A 22,290-nucleotide genomic window follows, 5' to 3' on the forward strand; every position below is an offset into this window, starting at 1 on the left:
GCAGTTACATTTTTCTAACTGGCGCACAGTGTTGTATTTGGTAAGTGTTCTATGAAAACACTCAGCCCGGATCAGTGAACTGGGAGGAGTGAAGTGGACCAGGAGAACAGCACGGCCTGATAGTGACTGTGACTTTAGTGGTTGGATCATTCTGTTAGTACGGATTGATTTAGTGTTTATGTAAGAGTTGTGAGTTTAGTGAATTTAGGAGGGTAGTTTTTAGTTCCTTGCAGTACTATGGTTGTTAGATTTCTCTAATTTAAGTGAGCTGTTAACTTTAGCTGTAGGTTAGCTTTAGCTTAGTAAGGTTCAGCAGTGTAACTTCCCCGGCAGCTATAGCACTTCCTCTCTGTTAAGACTCTGGGTGCAGCTCTCTCTTTCTCTCGGGATCTTAAAATAGTCTGTCACTCATAGACTGTATAAATAATGGACGTAGTCTCCGTTACGTCAACCATCTGTCTCCGAAGCACTGTTTTGAAGGTGGGATTTGAGCCTCCTAGCCAACAGCTATGTGTTCCCGCCTGGCAATCAAGTCAGTCATGTCCTTATTTGGGCAAAACTCGTAATCTTAATATCTTATGAACCGAAAAAAATCCCCCCCCCCCCCGGTACAGTGTGTGCTGATAGAGGAATTAGCTCTTCAGAGCGAAGTCACAACTGCAGTTCCTTGAGTGTCCACTAGAGGCTGGCTGCAGAAACACCAGAAACCACATACACACCCATTCAAAGAAGATGAGCTTTAGAGCAGAAATAAACATGTTTACAGCCTGGTTCAGAAAACGGTTTGATTTGAATAGCTCATTTACATATCGGCACACACTGTACTGGGGGTGGATTTCTTTTTTTTTACTCTGTATTTTTGAAGATATGAAACTTAGGAGTTTTGCTCAAATAAGGACACAGCTGACTTGATTGAGAGGCAGGAACACTGTAGCTGTTGACTAGGAGGCTAAAGGCCCGCCTCTTTACCTCACACTCACTCGAGAGAAGTTAGTCTAAATTCAGCGTTTTCAAAATGGCACCTGCTGATGATTGGCTTCAAAACAGGGCTGCAGAACCAGACGGGTGATGTCACGGATACCACGTCCATTTATTATGCAGTCTGTGATTAACATACACCCTTCTAAGCAAAGGGCTCCCACATTTTCAGCTCGCAACCCGCAAAATACAGGTGCCAAAGACCCCCACTGTCCCTCAAAGTGATTCAATGTGTCTTCATTTAGCTGGCCTGCAGAAATTTACCCTACCTATATGAGCATGTGTCTGTGTCTCCTGTGCTGTTATGAATGAACCTGCTGCTACTGATGCTTTTGATAATTAACTGTTCAGTCACCCGAAACTTAGGAGTCATCTGGAAACAAAGAAAGGCAGAAAACTCATTACATTTTATATTTTCAAGGTTTTATTTCAAATTTAGCTACTGTTTTTGTCGATATTTTTTACTATGATGGGTAAAATTTACTATTTTTAGATCACTTTTGTCATTCAACTTTTTTTATTGCTTTTTTTTTTAGTATTCGTTTGTTCACCACAAGTTAACAAATGATATATAAGAAATACAAAACCAACAAAGAGAAGAAAAATGAAATAAATACAAAAAATACAAACATAATAATGATAATAAAATATTAATAATAATAAACAGTACAAACAAAATGGAAAAAGGAAGATAAACATAAGAAAACAAGGTAAATTAACAAAAATATATAATAGTAAATGTGTTTAGATAACTTTAAAAAAAAACATTATGGAAGACATCTCATGACCCCCCATTTGTGTCTCGCAACCCCCCAGGGGGTTCCGACCCACACTTTGGGAACCCCTGGTCTAAGGAAAGAAACTCAGGGTGTGAAATGTCTCACTCCTCCAGGAAAACAATGTTATGTCCAACACAGCCTGAAAACATACATTATGACGTCACTGTTACAAATCTCTACATCTAATTTTGTCATTGATTTTTGTCAAGTATGTTGGTGAATTGTTTCACCCCAGTCAAAAGACTCATTCTTTAACTCTTGGAAGAGTTAAATACGCTTTTATCAGCTGACTAGAGGTTTATAAAAGCATGAAGCTGTCATATTGTTTGATGAAGTTATTATGGTTTATTTATAGATGTATTCTATTTGTGTTATGTCAGGGTTAAAAGGTCATTAAAACCCTGGCCGGCTCCACATGGCGTGGAGCTGGCAGCATTTGTGTAATCACAAGCTGAATAATAAACCAGCCTCGAGTGCCTGTGATCAGTAGTATCTAAGTGAACAGGCAGGAATCATTTACATGGTCCACAGACACACAGTGGATCAATACTTTCTAGAGGAGGCTCTACCTCCCACGTCCGATACGTTAAATCTACTGAACTGAAACGTAGAGGTGTATAGGATCTGATTGGACAGCTGTGACAGCCCTGTAGGAGGCAGAAAGGAAACAAACAATGCAAGAAGAGGGCATTGAAGCATGGCAGACAGAGAAGGTGGAAAAGAAAAACACGCTTTGTTGTGACATAAAAAGAAGCATTTCATATAAATTTTTCACACATAATGGGTTCTCCATGCTTTCAAAAAGAGGGGCGGATGTTTTAAAAGCCCACTTCCCTCTGATTTTTTGTCTGAGTTAACCGTTACATAACCTCAGGACCAGTGAAGTGATTGGCAAACATGGGAAAAAAGGTTCAAGTCAGAGTCTCTGTGTTTTCTGTGTTACTGCTTGGTATGAAATTAAAGTCTTGCAGCCTTTGGAAAGAAAGCAGATATGGCCGCTCCTGCAGTAATAGCATAAAACAGCCTCCCCTGCAGCCCCCCCCCCCCCCTCCCTCATGCCACACTGCCTGTATTCTTATTGGTATCCTCCTAATCCAACCCAGCTCCTGTGTGCCAGTGTGGATGTTTCATTATATCTCAGGGCCCATGAGCTGCAGCAGCATTTTCCTTTCCAATTATTTCACCCCTGATTTATCAATCTTGTATAAACAAGCAAACCCTACAGTAAAAGACTGCAGACTTGCATCATTTCCTCCCCAGTCCACCATTTCATCTCCAGGGTATAACAGGCTGTATGGAGAAGCATCCCGGTCCTTTCACCCTCTCACTTAATTACTGAAGGAGAGTGAAGCAGCAGCTCGGAGAAGGATGCACACACTGCCACCCTGTCCTGTCAGCTCAGATTAGAAACAGAGGAGAGAGATTTCTTTGGAAAGCGACTCTGACCATAAGCATGTTTCTTTCCCCATGACAAACACTGAGCTTTACTCCAGCAGCAGATTGCAATGCAAAAGTAAAAAAATATCTATTATTTTCTCTCCTGTGACTGATGCTGTTTTACTCCTATCTTTACTGAAGGCAATGTGGGTTTCTACCCCCACAGACAGTTGTAAGCCCCAAGCTCTGTAAGCAAAACTTAATGAAGGTATCAGATTAAAATGAAAAGCATAAAAAAAAACACAAGGAAATGTCAAAACCAGCCATCTGCTGCTGACTTCAGTCCCTCCTTTAGTCTGGTTTGACAGATAAAGCTGGAGTTGTTTTTTCACGTTGGATTTAAAAGCTCCACACTCAACTGGTGAAGAGATATTCAAACTTTTCACTTGTGTTGTTGTGAGTGAACAGAAGGCTCAAACAGATTCATTCAGCAGTAATGAAACGTTGCAGTGTAATCCTTTGCTATTCTAACAACAAGGAAAGAAACCCCACAGAGACAGTGTTCCTTTTGGTAAAACACTGATTCTCATTTAGCATAAAACATTAATGTATTTTCTCTTCAAGGCTTTCTAAACGACAACACAGTCATTTCTCTTTGTAGACACTAGAGTTGCCGTCTACTGCTGCTTTGTTTGGCTTGTATGCTTCTTTTATTGTTTGTTAGTCATGGACTGAATTTGAAATAAATTAACTAAAAAAGAAAGACAAAATAACAGAGAGAAGCTGAGGCAGTGTACAATTACTGTTTTATAAGGGTGTAATGATTCATCCACTACATCCATGTATCGATTTATATTCCTATGATCCGTCTACATTGATCTGTGCTCGGCAAGTTGGCCTTCCAGACAACATATAAGGATCTAACATCGTTTTAAAAGGTAATAAATTGATTGTATCCATACTAGGAAATAACACATTGGATTTAAGCACGGCAGACTTTATATGGATGTGTTTTTTTTACACTTTAATGATAAAGACATTAAACGTTACTCAATTCAGACTGCCTGTCTGTGATGTCATCGCCACGCGCCAGCAGACAACAAACAGGGTTCCCACTCTTTTCCAGAGATCATTTTCCAGGACATTTTCAGGACATTTTCAGTGATGATCAAGCTGGTATGACAGTCTTAATTTAGTTCCCTAATATAGTTCCTAAATAGTCTAATATGTTCCTCTCAGTGGAAGTCTACATTGAAAGATGTGCAGTCTATGGCTATCCATGAAATCATGTCTTACATGCTTAATAATGATGGAAAATTAATTATAGAATAATGCAGCTACAGATGTACAGCACTTCACTTTATTAGTGCAACCAAGTAACAATGATGGGCAACTCTCATCTCAGCTTTCTCTTTTCTCAAAAAATATAAAATTAGCTAAGAAAAAAACACAAGAGCCAGCAAAAGACTCTGGAAGCTGCCTTACTGAAATAAAGGAATAATAATAATAATCAGAGGATCAGTGCTTTAATGACCTAAATAGAACTGAATGACAAAAATGGCCACAAATGTTGAATAGGGACGTGTTTTTTTAACCTTGTCAGATCGCACATAGTCATGTTGGAATAATTTTCCAGGACAATCTGGGATTTTCCAGGAAAATTTAATTTTTCTCCCATTTTCCAGGTGTTTTCCAGGACTGGAAAACTGGTCAACTGTTTTCCAGGTTTTCCAGTTTTTCCAGGACGCGTGGGAACCCTGAACAAAACATAGCATGGCGGATGGCAGAGGAGAAGCCGGCGAGCCAGAAATGATCAAGCCACCATTGTGGTCCAGCGTGTGGAAACACTTTGGCTTTAGCAAAGAAGGAGATGTTCTGAATAAGTCGCTCACTGTTTGTAGGATATGTAAAGGTCAAGTAAAGTTACCACGGCAACACCACAAATCTATCCAACCACCTACTAAGGAGCCATGGGGTTTCACACAATACCGGCCGTCCAATTTATACCTGATTCCCTTACAAGAAACAACAGGACTCTAGGACTGTCCAGTATCAAGGTCTTTATGTCACAGTCACACTGGTTGAATTTTTGGCTAAAAAGTTACTGAATCGATTTCAAGTCACTGAATCGTTTCGGATCGTATCGTTCTAAATGAACTAATGTCGTCCTTTAATCGTATCGGCAACCACGAATCATGATAGGAATCGAATCATTGTTAAAAAGAATCGTTACACCCCTAATGTTTTATTATTGAAGCCTGCTCTAAAGAGAACAATGCAACTAAAGATCTCACCTCAACACATAGGGTTCATCTCTGCATGAGTCCTCTCATGATGTCACACACTTTGCATTTTGATCTCATTCAATGAGCTGTGAGAGCACGCACTTTAAATTGTCTTACTTTGATCACACCTCTTTCATAGGTTGACCTTATGTTTTCTATTGACTGGCACCGTCCCATTTTTAAGTTCTCAACAGAGTCTCAACATTATCTATAAGACCCTAACATGTCCCAGTTTTGAACAACCTTTATCCTGCCGTGTCCACTGGAGCTGATTTTGTGCTGGGAGCACCCACAACCTCAATCTCAGAGCGCTTCTCACTAGTATTTACTGTTTCTAGGTTACTTCATACTTTCTTTCATTCAACAGCATTTCAACAAGAAACTGTAAATACTATTGCTAGAAATCGTGTCAGAGCATTAGCAGCCTGTCTAAACTTGTCAATTGTACCTCAGAAAAATGAGTGTTATAACTTTTCTCCTCCGTACCACCGCCGCCATTGTTGAATACAAAGTGGATTTCAGAAGTCCCGCCCCTTCTTGATTCGGATTGGTCGGTGATCAAGAAGTGACAATGATGAGTGTGGTGCTGTTTCAAAAGTTGAACTCTTTTCACTGAGAGCGCTGAGACAAAAATCTGATGATGCTGAGGACACTGAGCGCTGGAAACGCTGAATCACATTGGGTTTGAATAGAAAATAGATGCTGCCAGCGCAAAAAACGGTGACTGAAATATCAAAACAATGCACCATGCTTGCAACACTTATTTGTCTATATCTTAATCAAGGTCATTGCAGAGGCTGTTGCAGTTTAAACCAACAGGAATACCTTTTTAATGCTCCGTGAGCCAAAGTTCAACCCTGATTCGTCTGTACTTGTGTCAGTCAGTCCTGATGTGCAGCTCTAGCCCAGCTTATCACACTGACAGGACCTGCTGCATAACGTCAGATAGGGGAGCTGTCACGCTGAAAAAGAAGTTAGCTCTTTTCAAAGAGCTCCAGACGAGTTACAGCTTCCAGACTCCAGCTGCTACAACTACTACTATCTGTCTCACCGCTATCATCTCTCTCTATCCCTCTCTCCAACACGGTCTCAGCTGATGGGTGTCTAACAGGAGTCTGGTCCTGCTGGAGGTTTCTGCCTGTTAAAGGAAGTTTGTCCTTGCCACTGTAACTTTCTAAATGCTGCAAAGTGCTCTGCTCATGGTGTATTAAGATGAGATCAGACTGAGTCCTGTCTGTAAGATGAGACTGGATCTTATCCTGTCTTGATGTTGGGTCTTAGTTAATAATAGAACATAGAGTACGGTCTAGATCTGCTCTGTTTGGAAAGAGTCTGAGGATAACATTTGTTGTGATTTGGCGCTTTATAAATAAAGATTGATTGATTGATTGATTTACGGTGTTGAAAGGTGCATTGATAAAAACATCAAACTGTACCATGAGCTCATTCATGTGGGTTCGTGGTAAAATCAAACTGTCCACATATACAGGGATATATTCAGCCATGTTGGGGCTTCTGTCTGAAGCAATATGAAATACCTTTTACAAAACAGTATGAGCCCCAGATTCCATACATTTGGTTAAAATAATCTGACTTTACTTAAAAAGCCTGTCAAAATTAACAACAATCTAAGAGTGGGAGGTAATGAAAAATTCATCGTGTGCCTCAGTAACTGAACTCAATGTCAAAGACAACATTTGAAAAACTGCAGGTCGCTGTGTGTAAACGATTTGTTCCTTCAGCAGGATGCAAAAGAAAAGGGAGCCTGAAGAACGTCAACGTTTAAGTTGTCATCCTTTTTAATGTGGTGCAGTGAAGCCTGATTTATACTTCTGAGTTGAATTTACGTCGTAGGCTTAAGGCTGATTTATACTTCTGCGTTGAATCGAAGGCGTAGCCTACACCGGAGGTCCGCCTGGCTCCCATACCTACGCACAGGCCTACGCACATAGCTGATGTGCACCTCCTCCAAAATGTAACTACCCGTAGAATCGATGTGGAACACAAGCCCTGTGATTGGTCTGCTCAGAGGCATTGTATTCCCGTAATCATGTCTGTATGATAAACAGCAACATGTATCAGCTGTAGATTAAACATAACACGCTCTGAATCTCTGTGGAAAAGTAAACAGAGATCGTAGCGGGGCCGGAAGGAGGCCACCGGCTATCAGAGAGACCACACTGCCCTCAAGTGTTTTGATGGAGTATTGCTGCACGTCGCGGACACATCGACGCACAAGTATGTGGTGCTCGTGTCCGCGTCAGCCCCTGCTGCGTAGTGATACGCAGAAGTATAAATCAGCCTTTAGCCCTGTACGACATTGTGCAGCCTTTACAACATTTCTGGTTTGACCACCTTCACTGAATCAGCAGCTGTACCTCCATCTCTCAACATCTCTCCTTCTTTTTTCTTTGTAACATGTGCAGTTTGATCAACCGCTGCTTGACATCCATCAGATCTAACACGCTCGGATTCAGGCACCATGGCTTCCTGTGCACAAACAAGCAGAGAACACAGCGAAATCAGGACGTGCATAGAAATCACACTGCCAGCCAGTGTTTAGGAGGAGTATTGCAGAGTGAAGGACTTAAGTATGGAGAGCTCATCACACTGTATGCCTCTACTGTGTAGCTACGACATAGGGTCAACACAGAAGTATGAACCAGGCTCAATAGTTTATTTTCTTAAATAGCACAACAAGATAAAAACAATCTGGCATATATTTATGGTTGAACTTTTTAAGTGGGAACATATCTTGACTCAAATGAAGAGGGGGCTTAATTAAGAACATCAGTACCTACCTGTGGTTGACTTCGCAGCAGCAGCCTGTTATTCTATGACACTTTCCTGATGCCTTTCATTTCCTGTTGTGGGAGACAAAAGTTGCACAATCACATCCAAGGTACAGGGGAGACTGTAAATAATTTATCAAGCTTCAATGTGAATGCCTTCTTCAGTGTATGGAGGGATCTTTGGGGAACAGCTCAACCCCCTGAAGAAGACTATCTTGTCAAATGTTAGGACGTTATTGAGAGTTTTTCTTTCCATCAGCTCTCTGAATGTGGTCGGCATCTCTCCCACGCTGGTGTACTTTCCTTCTCCTTTCCTTTTCATTTTTCTGATGCCATATTGGTTTCTAAATGGGGCAATATGTTCTCCCCTGGAGAAATCAATGCTGTGAGAATTGGGCTTTATGTGTCCCAGTAAGCCCTGCCATTGATCCAGCAGACACAGTAGCAGTTCCCTGGAAATGTCACACCTAAATGGAATGCAACCATTCATTATGCAGCAAATTAATTATTGAGCTTTTCTGCAATGGCAGCTAAAAATCCATCCTCCACACTTCAATACCATTTAACATGTTGTCAGTGCCTGGAACATTTATTTTAAACTTTGATATTTGAATCCGATTCTGAAAAGAGAGACACAATGATAGTGATGACGTTTTCTAGAGACGGATGTTGGAGCTGACAGTGAATAATGTAAGAATGTAAGAACAGACGGGACTCTTACACAGAAGGCTTTGAACCCTGACATCAAACTGAATTATTATAACTCGCAGCATTTCAGCCCACATTGAGCAGTCACACATATATTATCAGTAGACCAACTCCCAACGCAGTCATCTAAGAGATGCCATCAATTAAGCTCTTGATGAGCGGATTTCCTGCTCAGATACTAATCGTGACTTCAATCTGAAGAGCTCATAGACTTGTCAGGCAGCCACAGACACGGAAGGAGGAAACTATTTCACAAACAGAGCCTGGTTTTAACTGAGTTATGAGTGAAGCTGTTTCTGAAGATACTAGATTTACTCTTGGCTGAGACGGAAGAGTTAAGATTACAGCAAACAGAAACAGACTTGTTGTTTCAGATAGGGCTGGGCGGTAATTTGATAACGATAATTATTGTGATATAATTTCGATATAAGTATAAAAAATGTTTGCTAAAAATGTGATATAAATAAACTTGTAATTACATCCCCCAGCCACTTAAAATGGAGGGGGCACTAATGAGTCTTAAACGCTAGTTTCCACCCAATATTAGACAGAAGAAGAAGACGGCATTGAACAGCCAATCATGTCGCGGAATGAGAGGTATACAGGGCTTAGAGATGTCCGGAGCAAAACTTCCTTTAACAGGCAGAAACCTCGAGCAGAACCAGACTCATGTTAGACACACATCTGCTGAGACCGTGTTGGGTCTGGAAAGAGGGATAGAGGAGAATAAGAGAGAGAGGGAGTGGAGAATCTGTTCTGTTATGTTTCATAAGTGCTGGGCGATAATTTAATAACAATAATTATAGCGATATAATTTTTCTCAATATAAATATTAAAAATGTTCGATAAAAATGTTTGATAAATAAACCTGTAATTACACCCCCAATCACTGGAAAGAAGGGGGCGGGGGGGCTAATGAGTCTTAAATGTTTGTTGTCACCCAACATTAGACAGAAGAAGAAGACGGTATTGAACAGCCAATCATGTCGCAGGGTGAGAGTTAGGCGGGGCTTAAAGACAAGAAATGTAAACAGCTGAGACGAGCGACAGCGACACTGAAGAAAACTGAAAACCTAGCAGCTCAAAGCAGAGTCGTTAGTCTGACACTGAGTCGACTCTGAGTCAACTATTAACTTCATACATTTCACTAAATATACTTTCAGGATGTGGGTAAAGGAAGAGCACAGAGACTACTTCTGCTGTGAACATGTTTAATGTCCACTGCGACCGTAGGACAACTCAACACTGAATAACCGTGATGCATTCACTGCACAGTGAGAAACAACATCACTCTGCCTGTAACCCTTAGTAATCTTAAAGGGGAGAGCACAACTCAAAACAATACTCTATAAACTGATACACAGTACACACTTTAATATATCTTCGTTTTAAATATAAATCAAATTATGGAAATAACCTCAACCTGAGAAAAATAAGAACCCACAAACTAAAACTTCACAAAAATCTCATCTTGCATGAAAGACCTGCTTCCTGTTAGCACTGTAAGAAATGATGGATTCAAGATGCTCATCAGAAAACTAAATCCAGATACAAACTAACAAACTGTCTGGTTTCTTCAACCGTCACTCAGGACCAAAAATCTCACTTTAAATTTAAATCATCCTTTATTTTAGCGAGGAGGACCCCCTGAGAACAGGCCTCTTTTTTAAGGGTGCCCTGCAGCAATACCATTAAAACAAAAACACATATTAAAGGTGACATATGCAAAATCGACTTCTTAATGGTTCTCTACCTGAAATATGTTTCCCTGGCATGTCTACAAACCCCCGAAAATGAAAAAAATCTGTTCTGCCCCTGTTTTGATTTCTCCACCTTTCTGTAAATGTGTGCTGAAACCAGCCGTTTCAGTTTTCAGTGTTTTTGTTATGTCACAACAATATCCGGTCTGTAACAGAAGTCAGAGGTTGGAGCTTGTTCAGCCCATAGACTGTATAAAATACAACTCAACCCCTCCTCTGTTTTTCATTACCTGCACACGTGTGCTAACAAGGAGCTTAGGAGGGAGGCATGCTAGTTGTAGGCTGTCTTAATAAACACAAAGGTCGGTTTTACTCCCCACGTCTGCAGATTTGAAGATCTAGTGGATGATTTTTATTTATCATGGATAAGTGCTAGCGCTAGTTAGCATAACCACATAGCTACATGTTCGTTGCTGTGTACCAAGACACACGTTGACATACTGACAAATAAAACAACAAGAAACACAAAATCTGTGACCAATCCTTCAGAAAGGTCCTGCTGCAGGCGCCTCTCCATCAGGATCAGATTCTGGATCAAATTCAGAGGGTTGAAGTAACGCGGGTCTGTGAGCAGCCAACATGTAAACATTAGATCAACGTGCTGGACAGCCGAGGCTAAATCCACATCCGGAGGGGGCATGGTCAGAGAGCCCATTCTCATTTAAAGGGACAGACACAGAAAACAGCCTGTTCTGAGCAGGGCTGAAAAAGAGGGGTTTACAGGCATGCCAAAAATCTGATTTCAAAGTGTTTTTTTTAGCATAAACTTTAAAGACATGTTTTGGGGACCTCTTAGACCAATATGTTTTGATGAAAAAGAGCATAATATGTCACCTTTAACACAGTTAAAATACATCACAGCTTCATTAAAAACTCACACCCAAACCATTCTAAATGCTTTCGTCTTTACAGACAATTCCAACTACTTTCTTTAAGTAGCTCAGACACTACCTCTTTAAAGTAATCCAGTTTTAAGATCTGGTTGTACTGTTTGAAGTGTTTGGAGACAAGAGACGATAAAGGGAGTTCATGAGTAGTCTATAAATAAACAAAACACTGTGCTGCTTTCTAAGAGGACCCAATGAGGACCAGCCCACAGTGTGATGTAGGTCACAATGGTGTGATTGAAATCTGTGCCCTGTAATAGAACAAAGAGAGCTGAGATATATCCCATCCAATGGGTTCAAACAGAAGCAGCTGCATGCATATAGCGTGTGTCACTATTGTCCAAATCGTTTATGTTCAGTCTTTGGGCCGACCTCTGCAGATGTATTTACTTGCAGGAATTTGAGGAGTGGAGCCTGCAGGCTGCAGCCTGGCTGAAAGCCTGGGCGCAGTATGATGCAAGGCGGCGATGACAATAACAGAGCGGAGGGGGAGACTGTACTTTTATCAGCTTTAATAGAAGGCTGTATTGGGAGGATGTTTGTTAGCTGATTGTAGAGAATGATGCCAATGTGAGAACACTGCAGCTGAAGTTGCCTGTCTGAACTAGTTGCTGATACTTTCACATGAGTGAAATTAATATATGGAAGAAACATTTATGCCATATATCTAGAGCTGGGCGATATAGAAAATGATGTTATCACGTTAAATATTTTATATAAATATGTCGATATTGATAATCATTGCGATAAATAACAAGTCATTAATTTAAATTTAAATCAAGTGGGGGTTAACAGATTGACTAGAATAGAAACCTCAGACTGGAGACAGACAGGACACGGATCTGGTGGAATTTGGCCGTAAGTCTTCGTCTGAACACAGTAGCCAGTTTTTTTTTACATCCTATCCAGAGTAGGCTATCAGTGTATCGTATGTTTCAAGCAATGGATTGTGTAAATGTTGGTAACCTGACAAATGGAAAGGCACTTAGGCAAATTTATGTCTAAAGCAATGTTCATACATGAAGCAATCCAAAGTGCTGATTATGTCTGAGCTAACATCACATTAAGATCATTTTAAAATGAATTAAAAATGAATTAAATTCCACCAACCAGCATGCTAAACAGATTTTATGTCACGTTCCATCATTGTGGTTAAAAAGAGTCACAATGAAGAGAGTCTTGACAGCATGGGATGAAAAACGTGTGTGAGTGTGATGTGACTGAAAATATCACCACCACAGAGACCCCTCAGTTACAGTCTATACTGGCAGTGTGAATTATGAGCCGCAGGGAAATCCATACCATTCAATCTGGCTTGGCTGTATCCTCATAGAACAGAAAAACAAGGAGTGAATCAATGATTTAAATGTCCTTTCTTACATCCTGCCCTCATTAAAACATCACATACAAAGGCTTCTATGCATGCATTCAACTCGTATGATAAGAAATAGAAAATAGAACACAAGATAAGTTTGTCCATTTCCATACCGTGTCAGCTTAATGTATTCATGCAATACAGAATCTTTAATGAAATTTGAAGCTTGTCTCTTTGTGCCTTTGGGCTGTCCACTTTGCATGCAAGTTTGATTGCATGTGAGTGTAATGATCTAAAATTCACGTTATCTCTTGTAAAACTAACGCTGTTGAGTTTTACACGCAGTACAAATATATCTCACAAGGGTTCTGATAAGAGAAGCTAAGCTTTAAGCCCCGTAGGAGAATCTCTGACCCCAATATGTCAATATTGTTCCACTTAAAGCAGAGTTCAGTGCTGATTATTATTATTTTCTTCAAATATCTTTATCTCACACAACTAAAAGTGCAGCCCTGTGCTTAGCCCAGTGTATAAAATATATATGACCCTCATTTAAATAGCAGTAGAGTTTTCTTACCACAGGCCTCTGGTGCTTTCTGTGTAAATAGGCTGCTTGATCAGAGGCCAACAAGCCAATTGTAACCATTATCTCAAATCACCATTTAAAAAAAAGGTTCTAAGCTGTGAGGAATTAGCATTAGACCCTCCCATCTCCACGCTGCACATCTAAAGCATGAGGGAATTAACTCTTTATGTAAGCCATAAAAAAATCCTGCACATATCACTTCCAAATCCCCATCTCCCTTAACAGAGACACCCATAACCAGCTGCTCTCATTACAGCTGCTACTTACTGCTAACACTTTCTCTCTGCTCTCTGAACACAACCAGATACACCAAGATGAAGACCGCCACAAACATCTACATCTTCAACCTGGCTCTCGCGGATGCCTTGGCAACCAGCACGCTGCCGTTTCAGAGTGCCAAATACCTCATGAACACCTGGCCGTTTGGGGAGGTCCTGTGCAAGCTCATTATCGCCATCGACTACTACAACATGTTCACAAGCATCTTCACCCTCACCATGATGAGCGTGGACCGCTACATCGCCGTGTGCCACCCAGTCAGGGCACTGGAGTTTCGAACACCGGTCAAGGCTAAGATGATCAACGTACTCATCTGGGTCCTGTCCTCTGCCATCGGGGTGCCCATCATGTTCATGGCTGTGACCAAAGTGACAGACAGTGGTAAGACGACGCTTCTTAATCAATCAATCAATCAGTCAATCAATCAGACTTTATTTATAAAGCGCTTTTCATACAATGACATTGTAACACAAAGTACTGTACATAAAAATAACTTAAAACAGAAAAGATTAAGAAAAAGATATACTTACAAATAAAAAGACCCCCCCATCCTAATCCAAACCCCTGCCCTGACCCCAAAACCACCCCACAATCCTAAAGTTAAGAACACCATAATAATAAAAACAATAACAATAAAATAAATAAATAAAAATAAAAATAAGTTTCTGAACAAACTGAGTAAACGCTCTCATGATATCTTAATGAGGAAACACTGGAGGTAAAATAAGATGTTAAAACTCAACACAGGGAATTCAACTCACTAAAATAGGTAAATTCCCAAGACAATAAAACACTAAAATATTAAGCCACTATGCTATACTTAAAAAAATAGAATAAAAAGTGACTACATTTGAACAAGATAATAATCGAATAAATAAATAGATAGATTAATAAATAAATACATGAATAAATAAATCTCTTATGAAAATAAAACTCACTTAAAAGGGAGACTAAAAAGGTCGGTCTTGAGTGTACTTTTAAAAAGTTGATGCTCCCTCAGGTCTTCAGGTAGGGTGTTCCTGAGGGCTCTCACTGGATTATATGATAAAAGCAAATCTGATAAATAAGAAGGAGCAAGACCATTAAGAGATTTAAAAACCAATACAATAATCAGAAATATATTGTAAAAGATACTGGAAGCCAATGCAGAGAGTTTAAAATCAGTGTGATGTGGACCCTCTTTCTGGTCTTTGTCAGCATCCTAGCAGCTGAGTTTTGGAGCAGCTGAAGCTGAGATATGAGATATGTATTAATACCAATTCAAGTCAACATGTATAGAATATTGCTCTTCTAGAACAGGAATAGAGTTGAATACTGTATGTATGGCTCATCCATCTGTGTGCAAAAGAACAGACTCAGTTCATGGTAGAAAAGACCTTCCACACGCTTTGATCTACATAATTAGCTTTTACTGTGCCAAGCTTTTGGTCTTTCATCAGAGTTTCTATGGCACATAAAGGAAAAATGAGAATAATGGTTATTATGAATTCCCAAATGAAGTGCTGTGGATCCACAATGGGAGAGGAAACCTTTGAAACACTTAGGCTACTAATCCAAAAACCCTTCGTTGAAACCAAAACTGATCTTAATTTGAAGTTCAGGGTAGTTCCTTTCACCCAGAGTGCAAGTGTTGTTGTTGAGTCACCTAGCCTCGAGTGTGAGTTGGGTATCGAGTCCCCAGTGTTCAAGTGCAAGTCAAGTCTGAATTAAGTTCCCATTACCTTCCCAACTCTGAAATTGGGACCATCAATCAATTAATCAATCAATCAATCAATCAATCAATCAATCAATCAATCAATCAATCAATCAATCAATCAATCAATCAATAAACCTTTATTTATAAAGCGACACATCCCAACAAACATAATCCTCAGACTCTTTCCAAACAGAGCAGGTCTACACCATACTCTATGTTCTATTATTAACAAAGACCCAACATCAAGACAGGATCAGATCCAGTCCCATTTTACAAACAGGACTCAGTCTGATGTCATCTTAATCCACCATGAGCAGAGCACTTTGCAGCATTTAGCAAGTTACAGTGGCAAGGACAAAATTCCTTTAACAGGCAGAAACCTCCAGCAGGACCAGACTCATGTTTAGACACACATCTGCTGAGGCTGAGTTGGAGAGAGGGATAGAGGGAGATGAAGAGAGAGAGAGAGATGATAGTGGTGAGATGGATAGTAGCAGTTGTAGCAGCTGGAGTCTGGCACAGCAGCAGAGATCCAGAGGAACCTACGAGACAAGGGAGCTCAGGGACTCCAGAAAGGTCTATGGTTAGTAACTTTAATGGGACAGGAAGAGTTAAAGTTATAGACAGGCAGAGAGAGGAGAGAGAGGGAAAAACAGGATCCCAGTGTGTCAGTTCCCCCGACAGTCTAAGAATGCAACATCAGTGCTCGGCTCGAATCACACCAAGCCAAGTCGTTAAAGTTTTACTTTGAAATCTTAACATTTGGAGAGGAGAGAGCACCAGTTTACTTCATTTCTGAGCTGTAACTCACTTTCATTGTATACATCAACATCCGCTGTCCAATGTGGTGGACGCAGAGCTCTCCTGTTAGAAAGTGTGTACGTCAGCACCAGAGCAGACCTTTGCTGTTGTCTGTTATAAATCAAACTCTCAGTCATTTTATTTACCTGCCACTGTGATGACAGAAACACCCGGGGGTGGCTACATTCCAACCCTGAATCATTAGCACGACCACATAATGTTCTAGGTTTCCAGCAGCAACCCATATATCTATCCTTGCTCTCCTCATGTAGGATGAAATAGAATAATCCAACGACTCTCTTGGCTCTCACATTCAAGAAATATATCTGCAACTACTTTTACCATTTCAAAATACAGCCTCTAAGCCTGACTCTATCGGCTAAAATAAACATGCTTTCTGTTTGTGAGCAGAGCAAAGAGTGTGTCTGTATGTTTTTTTGGTAGTTGAAAAATGTATCTTTGTGATTTAAGTTATTACTTCAATACTAAAAGTCTTGTTTTTGATGATATACACCTTTTCACTAGGCTGTCGGTTGAAATAAAGTGGTTGTTGGATAGTTTGAGGATAGGAGTGGCAGGTGGACAAAGCTGTTCATTTCCAACGCTGGTGCATTCTGAACAAAAGTCTGTTAAAGTCTGAGGTTGCTTTCGTCTCCTCCTCTACCTTTCTTTAACATATCAAATATATCAAGGAGCTGTAGCTGACAGCGGTGAACTAAGTACATGTCTTCATTACTTAAGTCAAAGTATAGATACTCCAGGTCAAATATCACTCCAATACAAGTGAAAGTTGTTCTGTTAAAGTCCTGTAGTACTTGCTTTAAAAATACTGAAGTATTCAAAGTACTTCTTAAAAATCTCTAAACATTGTATTTTCACAATACATATCAGTCAAGAATACATAGAAGTACATTCTGTTACATCATGTTTATTTAGAAACCATTACTTGAAATCTCTAAAAACTATACCATGGAATAAAAACAGACACTAAAGGCTGATTTATACTTCTGCGTTGAATCAACTGCGTACCCTACGCCGGGGGTCCGCGTAGCTCCCGTACCTACGCCGTGGCCTACGCACGTAGCCGACGTGCACCTCCTCCAAAATGTAACTCCCCGTAGAGCCGACGCGGACCGCAAGCTCTGTGATTGGTCCGCTCGGCGGCTTTGTCTTTCCCGCATTTACAACACTTCCGGGATCCCGGACATCGGCCGCACATCGGCCGTGTATTTCATCTCCTCCTCTCTATTCTTCATGTAATCATGTCTGTACGATAAACAGCAACATGTATCAGCTGTAGATTAACATAACACGCTCTGAAACTCTGTGGAATAGTAAACAGAGATCGTAGCGGGACCGGAAGCAGGCGGCCGGCTATCAGAGAGACCACACTGCCCTCAAGTGTTTCGGCGGAGAATTGCTGCGCGACACGGACACACCGACGCACAAGTATGTGGGGCTCATGTCCGTGTCAGCCCCTGCTGCGTAGAAGTATAAATCAGCCTTAAGTTACTCTAAGCACAGACACCTTAGTTTGAAATGTTCACCTGGAAGGAAACAAATGTTAAGTAGCTCAACACACTTTCTCAGGTTGGACTGTGAATGTTTGTGTGTTTGGGCAGAGTGGGAAACAGGGAGAACATTTCAAACCATACGTATCATTCTTCATTTCAAAAACCTCTAACACGGGCTGAATATGATATGGCCATGGGTGCTCAGGTGGAGAATTATAGCCATCATTACCACCTCTAAATGAACTGCCTGATCTGAGTGAAACATGCTCTATGTGGAGATGCACGATATATAGGTACGGCTAAACCACTGACATCCTCAAGTCCCAACAGAAATGTCCCAAAAAACTTGAAAGTTGTGGAATCCCAGCTGAGAAAAATAGCTCCAAAAGAATCTGATTCAACTGTCCTGGTCCTTCAGCTCAGTGTAAGTCAGGCACAGAGAGTCCTCCTGAAGGCTCACTTGTCATGGTCCTCCATAGCAAGGAAAAAGAATCACTTGCAGAGGAGGAAACACCAAAACAAACAAAGAAGACTTTCCTTTTCTCTTTAGGGCTCCTCTCCCCTCCAAACATTTCTCCTTCGCCCTCTGTTCTCCTAAGTCCCGCCCCCAGCTGCAAACCTGCCTCCCTACTAGGGATGGGTATTTCAAGCCAAAATACTATTGGATAATCATTGGCATCTATTCAAGGATTATTCGAATAATCACTCCCCACAAACACACACACACACACACACTGCCACAGAGAGACTGGCACACAAACGGGCCCCATTAGCGGCCCGTTTGTGTGGCAGTCTCATTAACCAGCAGTAGGACGAGGTGCTGATAGTATCGGGCACTGACAGCGTCTGTCTCCATCTTTATGGCGGTGTTTCTGTGACGCAGCATGGCGTGTTTGTTTACATTTTACAGCCATGCTCAGTCTCTGGAAATACAAGTGTAGTAGTGTGAGATTCAGAAACGGAGAAAATCGCTGAGACTGTCGCTAATGTTTTCTTCTTCTTTAGCGATTTAATGCAGTTAGCATTCTTCTTCTTCTGTTTGCTAATGAGGTTAGCAAACAGCTTTAAAACACTCTGTAGCCCCTGCCTGGTGGGAATACTGTATTACAACCAGGCACCGGTAGAAACGATGAAAAATTGTGCTTTTAAAATGAGAAAATATTCAAAGTAACTCTTTGATTCAAAAATCATGTCCCATCCCTACTCCCTACCTGACAGAGCTCCACTGATCAGGCAGGTTGACAGAAACTACACCACTGACATGGGGAACAGGGGGGGGGGGGGAAATGGTTTACACCTGGCTATTAGGCCTATGTTATAGCATACTTATTTATTCACTGTTGGCTCCCCTTTTGTCCCTGGGGCAATGTCACACAGATATTGAAGTAAAAAGCTAAAAAAAAGACTGTATTATTATGTTTCTGTTCTGGCTAGAAGATTTAAAAACATGACTATAGACTACACTTTGCATTCACAAACAATTCTTGTGTAAAAGTCTTAGTTTTGCAGAGCAGCAATGAATGTTTTTGTGAGTAAAGATGTTTCTCTGTAGCTTCAGCGTCAGATAAAGATATAAGAATCTCACCAAACAAGCTCAATACATTTTTTTCTTCTACCTGCTTATTTTCCAGGTAAAACCATGTGCATGCTGAAATTCCCTGACCCGGACTGGTACTGGGACACAGTGACAAAGATCTGCGTCTTCATCTTCGCCTTCGTGGTTCCTGTGCTGGTCATCACCATATGCTACGGCCTGATGATCCTGCGCCTGAGGAGTGTCCGCCTGCTCTCAGGCTCCAAGGAGAAAGACCGCAACATGCGTCGCATCACTCGCATGGTCCTGGTGGTGGTGGCAGCCTTCATCATCTGCTGGACCCCCATCCACATCTTCATCATTGTGAAGACTATGGTGGAGATTGACAGCAGGAACCCCTTTGTGATAGCGAGCTGGCACCTGTGCATTGCCTTGGGCTACACCAACAGCAGCCTGAACCCCGTCCTCTACGCCTTTTTAGATGAGAACTTCAAGAGGTGCTTCAGGGATTTCTGCCTTCCCTGTAGGACCCGCGTGGAGCAGCACAGTCTGACCAGAGGCCGCAACACCACCAGGGAACCAGTGTCCGTCTGCGCTCCATCAGAAGCAGGGAAGAAGCCGGCATGACTAGGCATGGACCGGGTCCCCCACAGCTCTCGCTCAAGGAGGATCCAGCAAGATCTGCAATCAGAGGTCACCCAGATCTCCACGACAGAGTTTTGAAAGATCTCAATGAGAAAAGAAAGTTTCAGTAATGTGAGTGTTGAGTCAGAGAGATAGACGGGACATTCAGAGGAAAGGTTTCTCTCTTCTTTTCTATTAAAGTTCTGATTACGAAGAGGAATCATTTCTCTCACAGGAGATGTGAGGCTTCTAAAGGCGGTGACAGGAGATGAAGAACATTTTACAGGAAGAGTTTAAAGAAAAGTATCGGGTGTATTTTAGTCTAGGAGAAAGTAGAGTGCTGGATTTTATGATGATGCAAAAGGACAAAGAAACACCTGCAGGCTTCTCTCATGCCAAAAGAAGAATGCATCTTTCAGACACTTTCCTTCAGATCACATCGAAAAAAACAAGAAGAGAAGAAGACGAAGAGACTGAAGAGTGAAACGAACAGGCTTTCAAAACTTCTTCAAAGGGAACTTGCCGCTACGTTCAGAGCAACACATGAGAGCTTGATATTTTGAAGTGCCAAGGGAGAAATAAAATCATCATCAGAGGCGTGTTGTACCCTCCATATCGACGAAAAACAAATGAGCTTTGTAGAGCAGAGCCACGCAACAACTTATACCCACTGACAGCTGGATGATGAAATGTGGCATAGCTTTTTCAAAACCACTCAGCACATGTAGGATAATGAATATCTTGATGTTCCAGCTTCTGTTGTCAGCCTAAATGAATTCCTCTTAGTATTTGCGTCAGACAGCTGTAGTGGAAGAAAAGAAATGAGGCTGTGTCACAAATCAGATGAAATCTCAATCAAACCTGGTACAAGGGTTTTTGGACCAGATGGAAAAATCTGGAATGCATTTACACCACTGAAGCTTTTTCTAGTATGGACGTCTTTCTGCTCACCTGCTTGACTTTCATGGGTTGTGTGAAGCCTGCAGAGAGACTCTGAGCAGAATCACAAAGAGATAAACCTGCCACAACACTCGCCTTATCGGCCCACCGTTCAAAACACACACACGGTCAAAGAACACTTTGGAAATGGGGCTTAGAGCAGCTTCATTGTTGTGCACCTGAAGACGTCAGTCCTGATGTCAACAAACTGCTTCAGGGAGATTATTGATCTGCATGTTGAATGAGCGGAAAACCTGCCATCTGCTTCTCTCAAATCAGTAGCACATTTAAGACACGCCGAACGGCATTTATTCACTCTGATAGATTATGAAACCAATCAAATTGGGGACATCAATCAATGGCTTCTGGGACGTTAATGAACATTTGTACTCTGCATACCAGATGAGGTGTGTCACAGGTAATGATGGAGAGAGAATCAGGACTCGTTTTCCTGTGGAAACACTGAAGAACGTGGATTTGCAAAACTGTCAAGTTAGAACATAGTTTTGACTTATGCTGAATAAAGAGGCAGGTTTTTGATGAACTCAATGAATGAGTTAGTGCTGGGCGATATTGAAAATGATGTTATCACAATAGAATATTTCATATCAGTGGATATCGATAATTATCATGATAAATATCAAATCATTATTTCATTTAGATTTAAAGGCATATTTTTGCTCCTTAGTGAAAGTTGAAGACAGTTTGTTAGTTTGTATGTGGATTTAGTTTTCTGATAAACTTCTTGAATCCATCATTTCTGACGGTGCTAACAGGAAGCAGGTCTTTAAAGCTGGGGTTGGTAGTCTTGGAAAACTAGCATGAATTTGAATGTAGCATTTCCTCATGACTCCGTCTAACCCCTCCCCTCCTCCCCTCGGAGCTCCTCCAAAACGACACCCCCCCCTCCCCGGCTCACATGCACGAGCGCCGCTGACTTGCGACCATTTGATCATAAACATTCTCAGAGTGAAAGTTAAAAACACAAACAAACATGACTGCTGTTAGTACTCACAACTGTCATGCTAGCATCATCCAGTTGTACCGGTGACACGATATCAGGAGAAAAGTTATAACACATATAATACTGTAACAGCTCTACTGTTTGTTAAACGTGTTCAGTGAAGATGCTCTTAATTCCTACAGTATTGACAGTCAGTGAAGGCATCAGGAGAGATGTAGAGTGTGCGAGTGGGAGAGAGGAGAGACAAGAGGAGAAGTTCTTCATTCATTCAAACATTGATTGTTGCTTTGTTTGTTGTCAGAGCCCCCGTGGTGAGAGCTTTTTAGACTCTGATCCGGACTACAGTCCTGAGCAAAACAGCTCATCGGGTCAGAGGGGACAGGCCCGAGGTTGAGCGAGAGGGGCAGTCAGTAGATTCAGGGGAAGCAGAGGCAGGAGACGGGGACAAGGAGTACACGCCGGGGAAATGTAC

General features: G+C 41.3%; 1 protein-coding gene across 1 annotated transcript in view; it reads left to right on the forward strand.

The window, feature by feature from the left end:
• oprd1a (opioid receptor, delta 1a) overlaps positions 1–21,460 on the forward strand; it is a 31,138-nt gene extending 9,678 nt beyond the window's left edge. The window contains exons 2-3 of the mRNA XM_034705057.1: positions 13,772–14,127; positions 19,389–21,460. Coding sequence (XP_034560948.1) covers positions 13,772–14,127; positions 19,389–19,918 — 886 coding nt within the window. The 3' untranslated portion in view covers positions 19,919–21,460. The remainder of the gene's footprint in view (positions 1–13,771; positions 14,128–19,388) is intronic.
• Positions 21,461–22,290: the final 830 nt, after the last annotated feature.

This window comes from Notolabrus celidotus, chromosome 16 (genome assembly GCF_009762535.1).
Source record: "Notolabrus celidotus isolate fNotCel1 chromosome 16, fNotCel1.pri, whole genome shotgun sequence".
Classification (NCBI taxonomy): domain Eukaryota; kingdom Metazoa; phylum Chordata; class Actinopteri; order Labriformes; family Labridae; genus Notolabrus; species Notolabrus celidotus.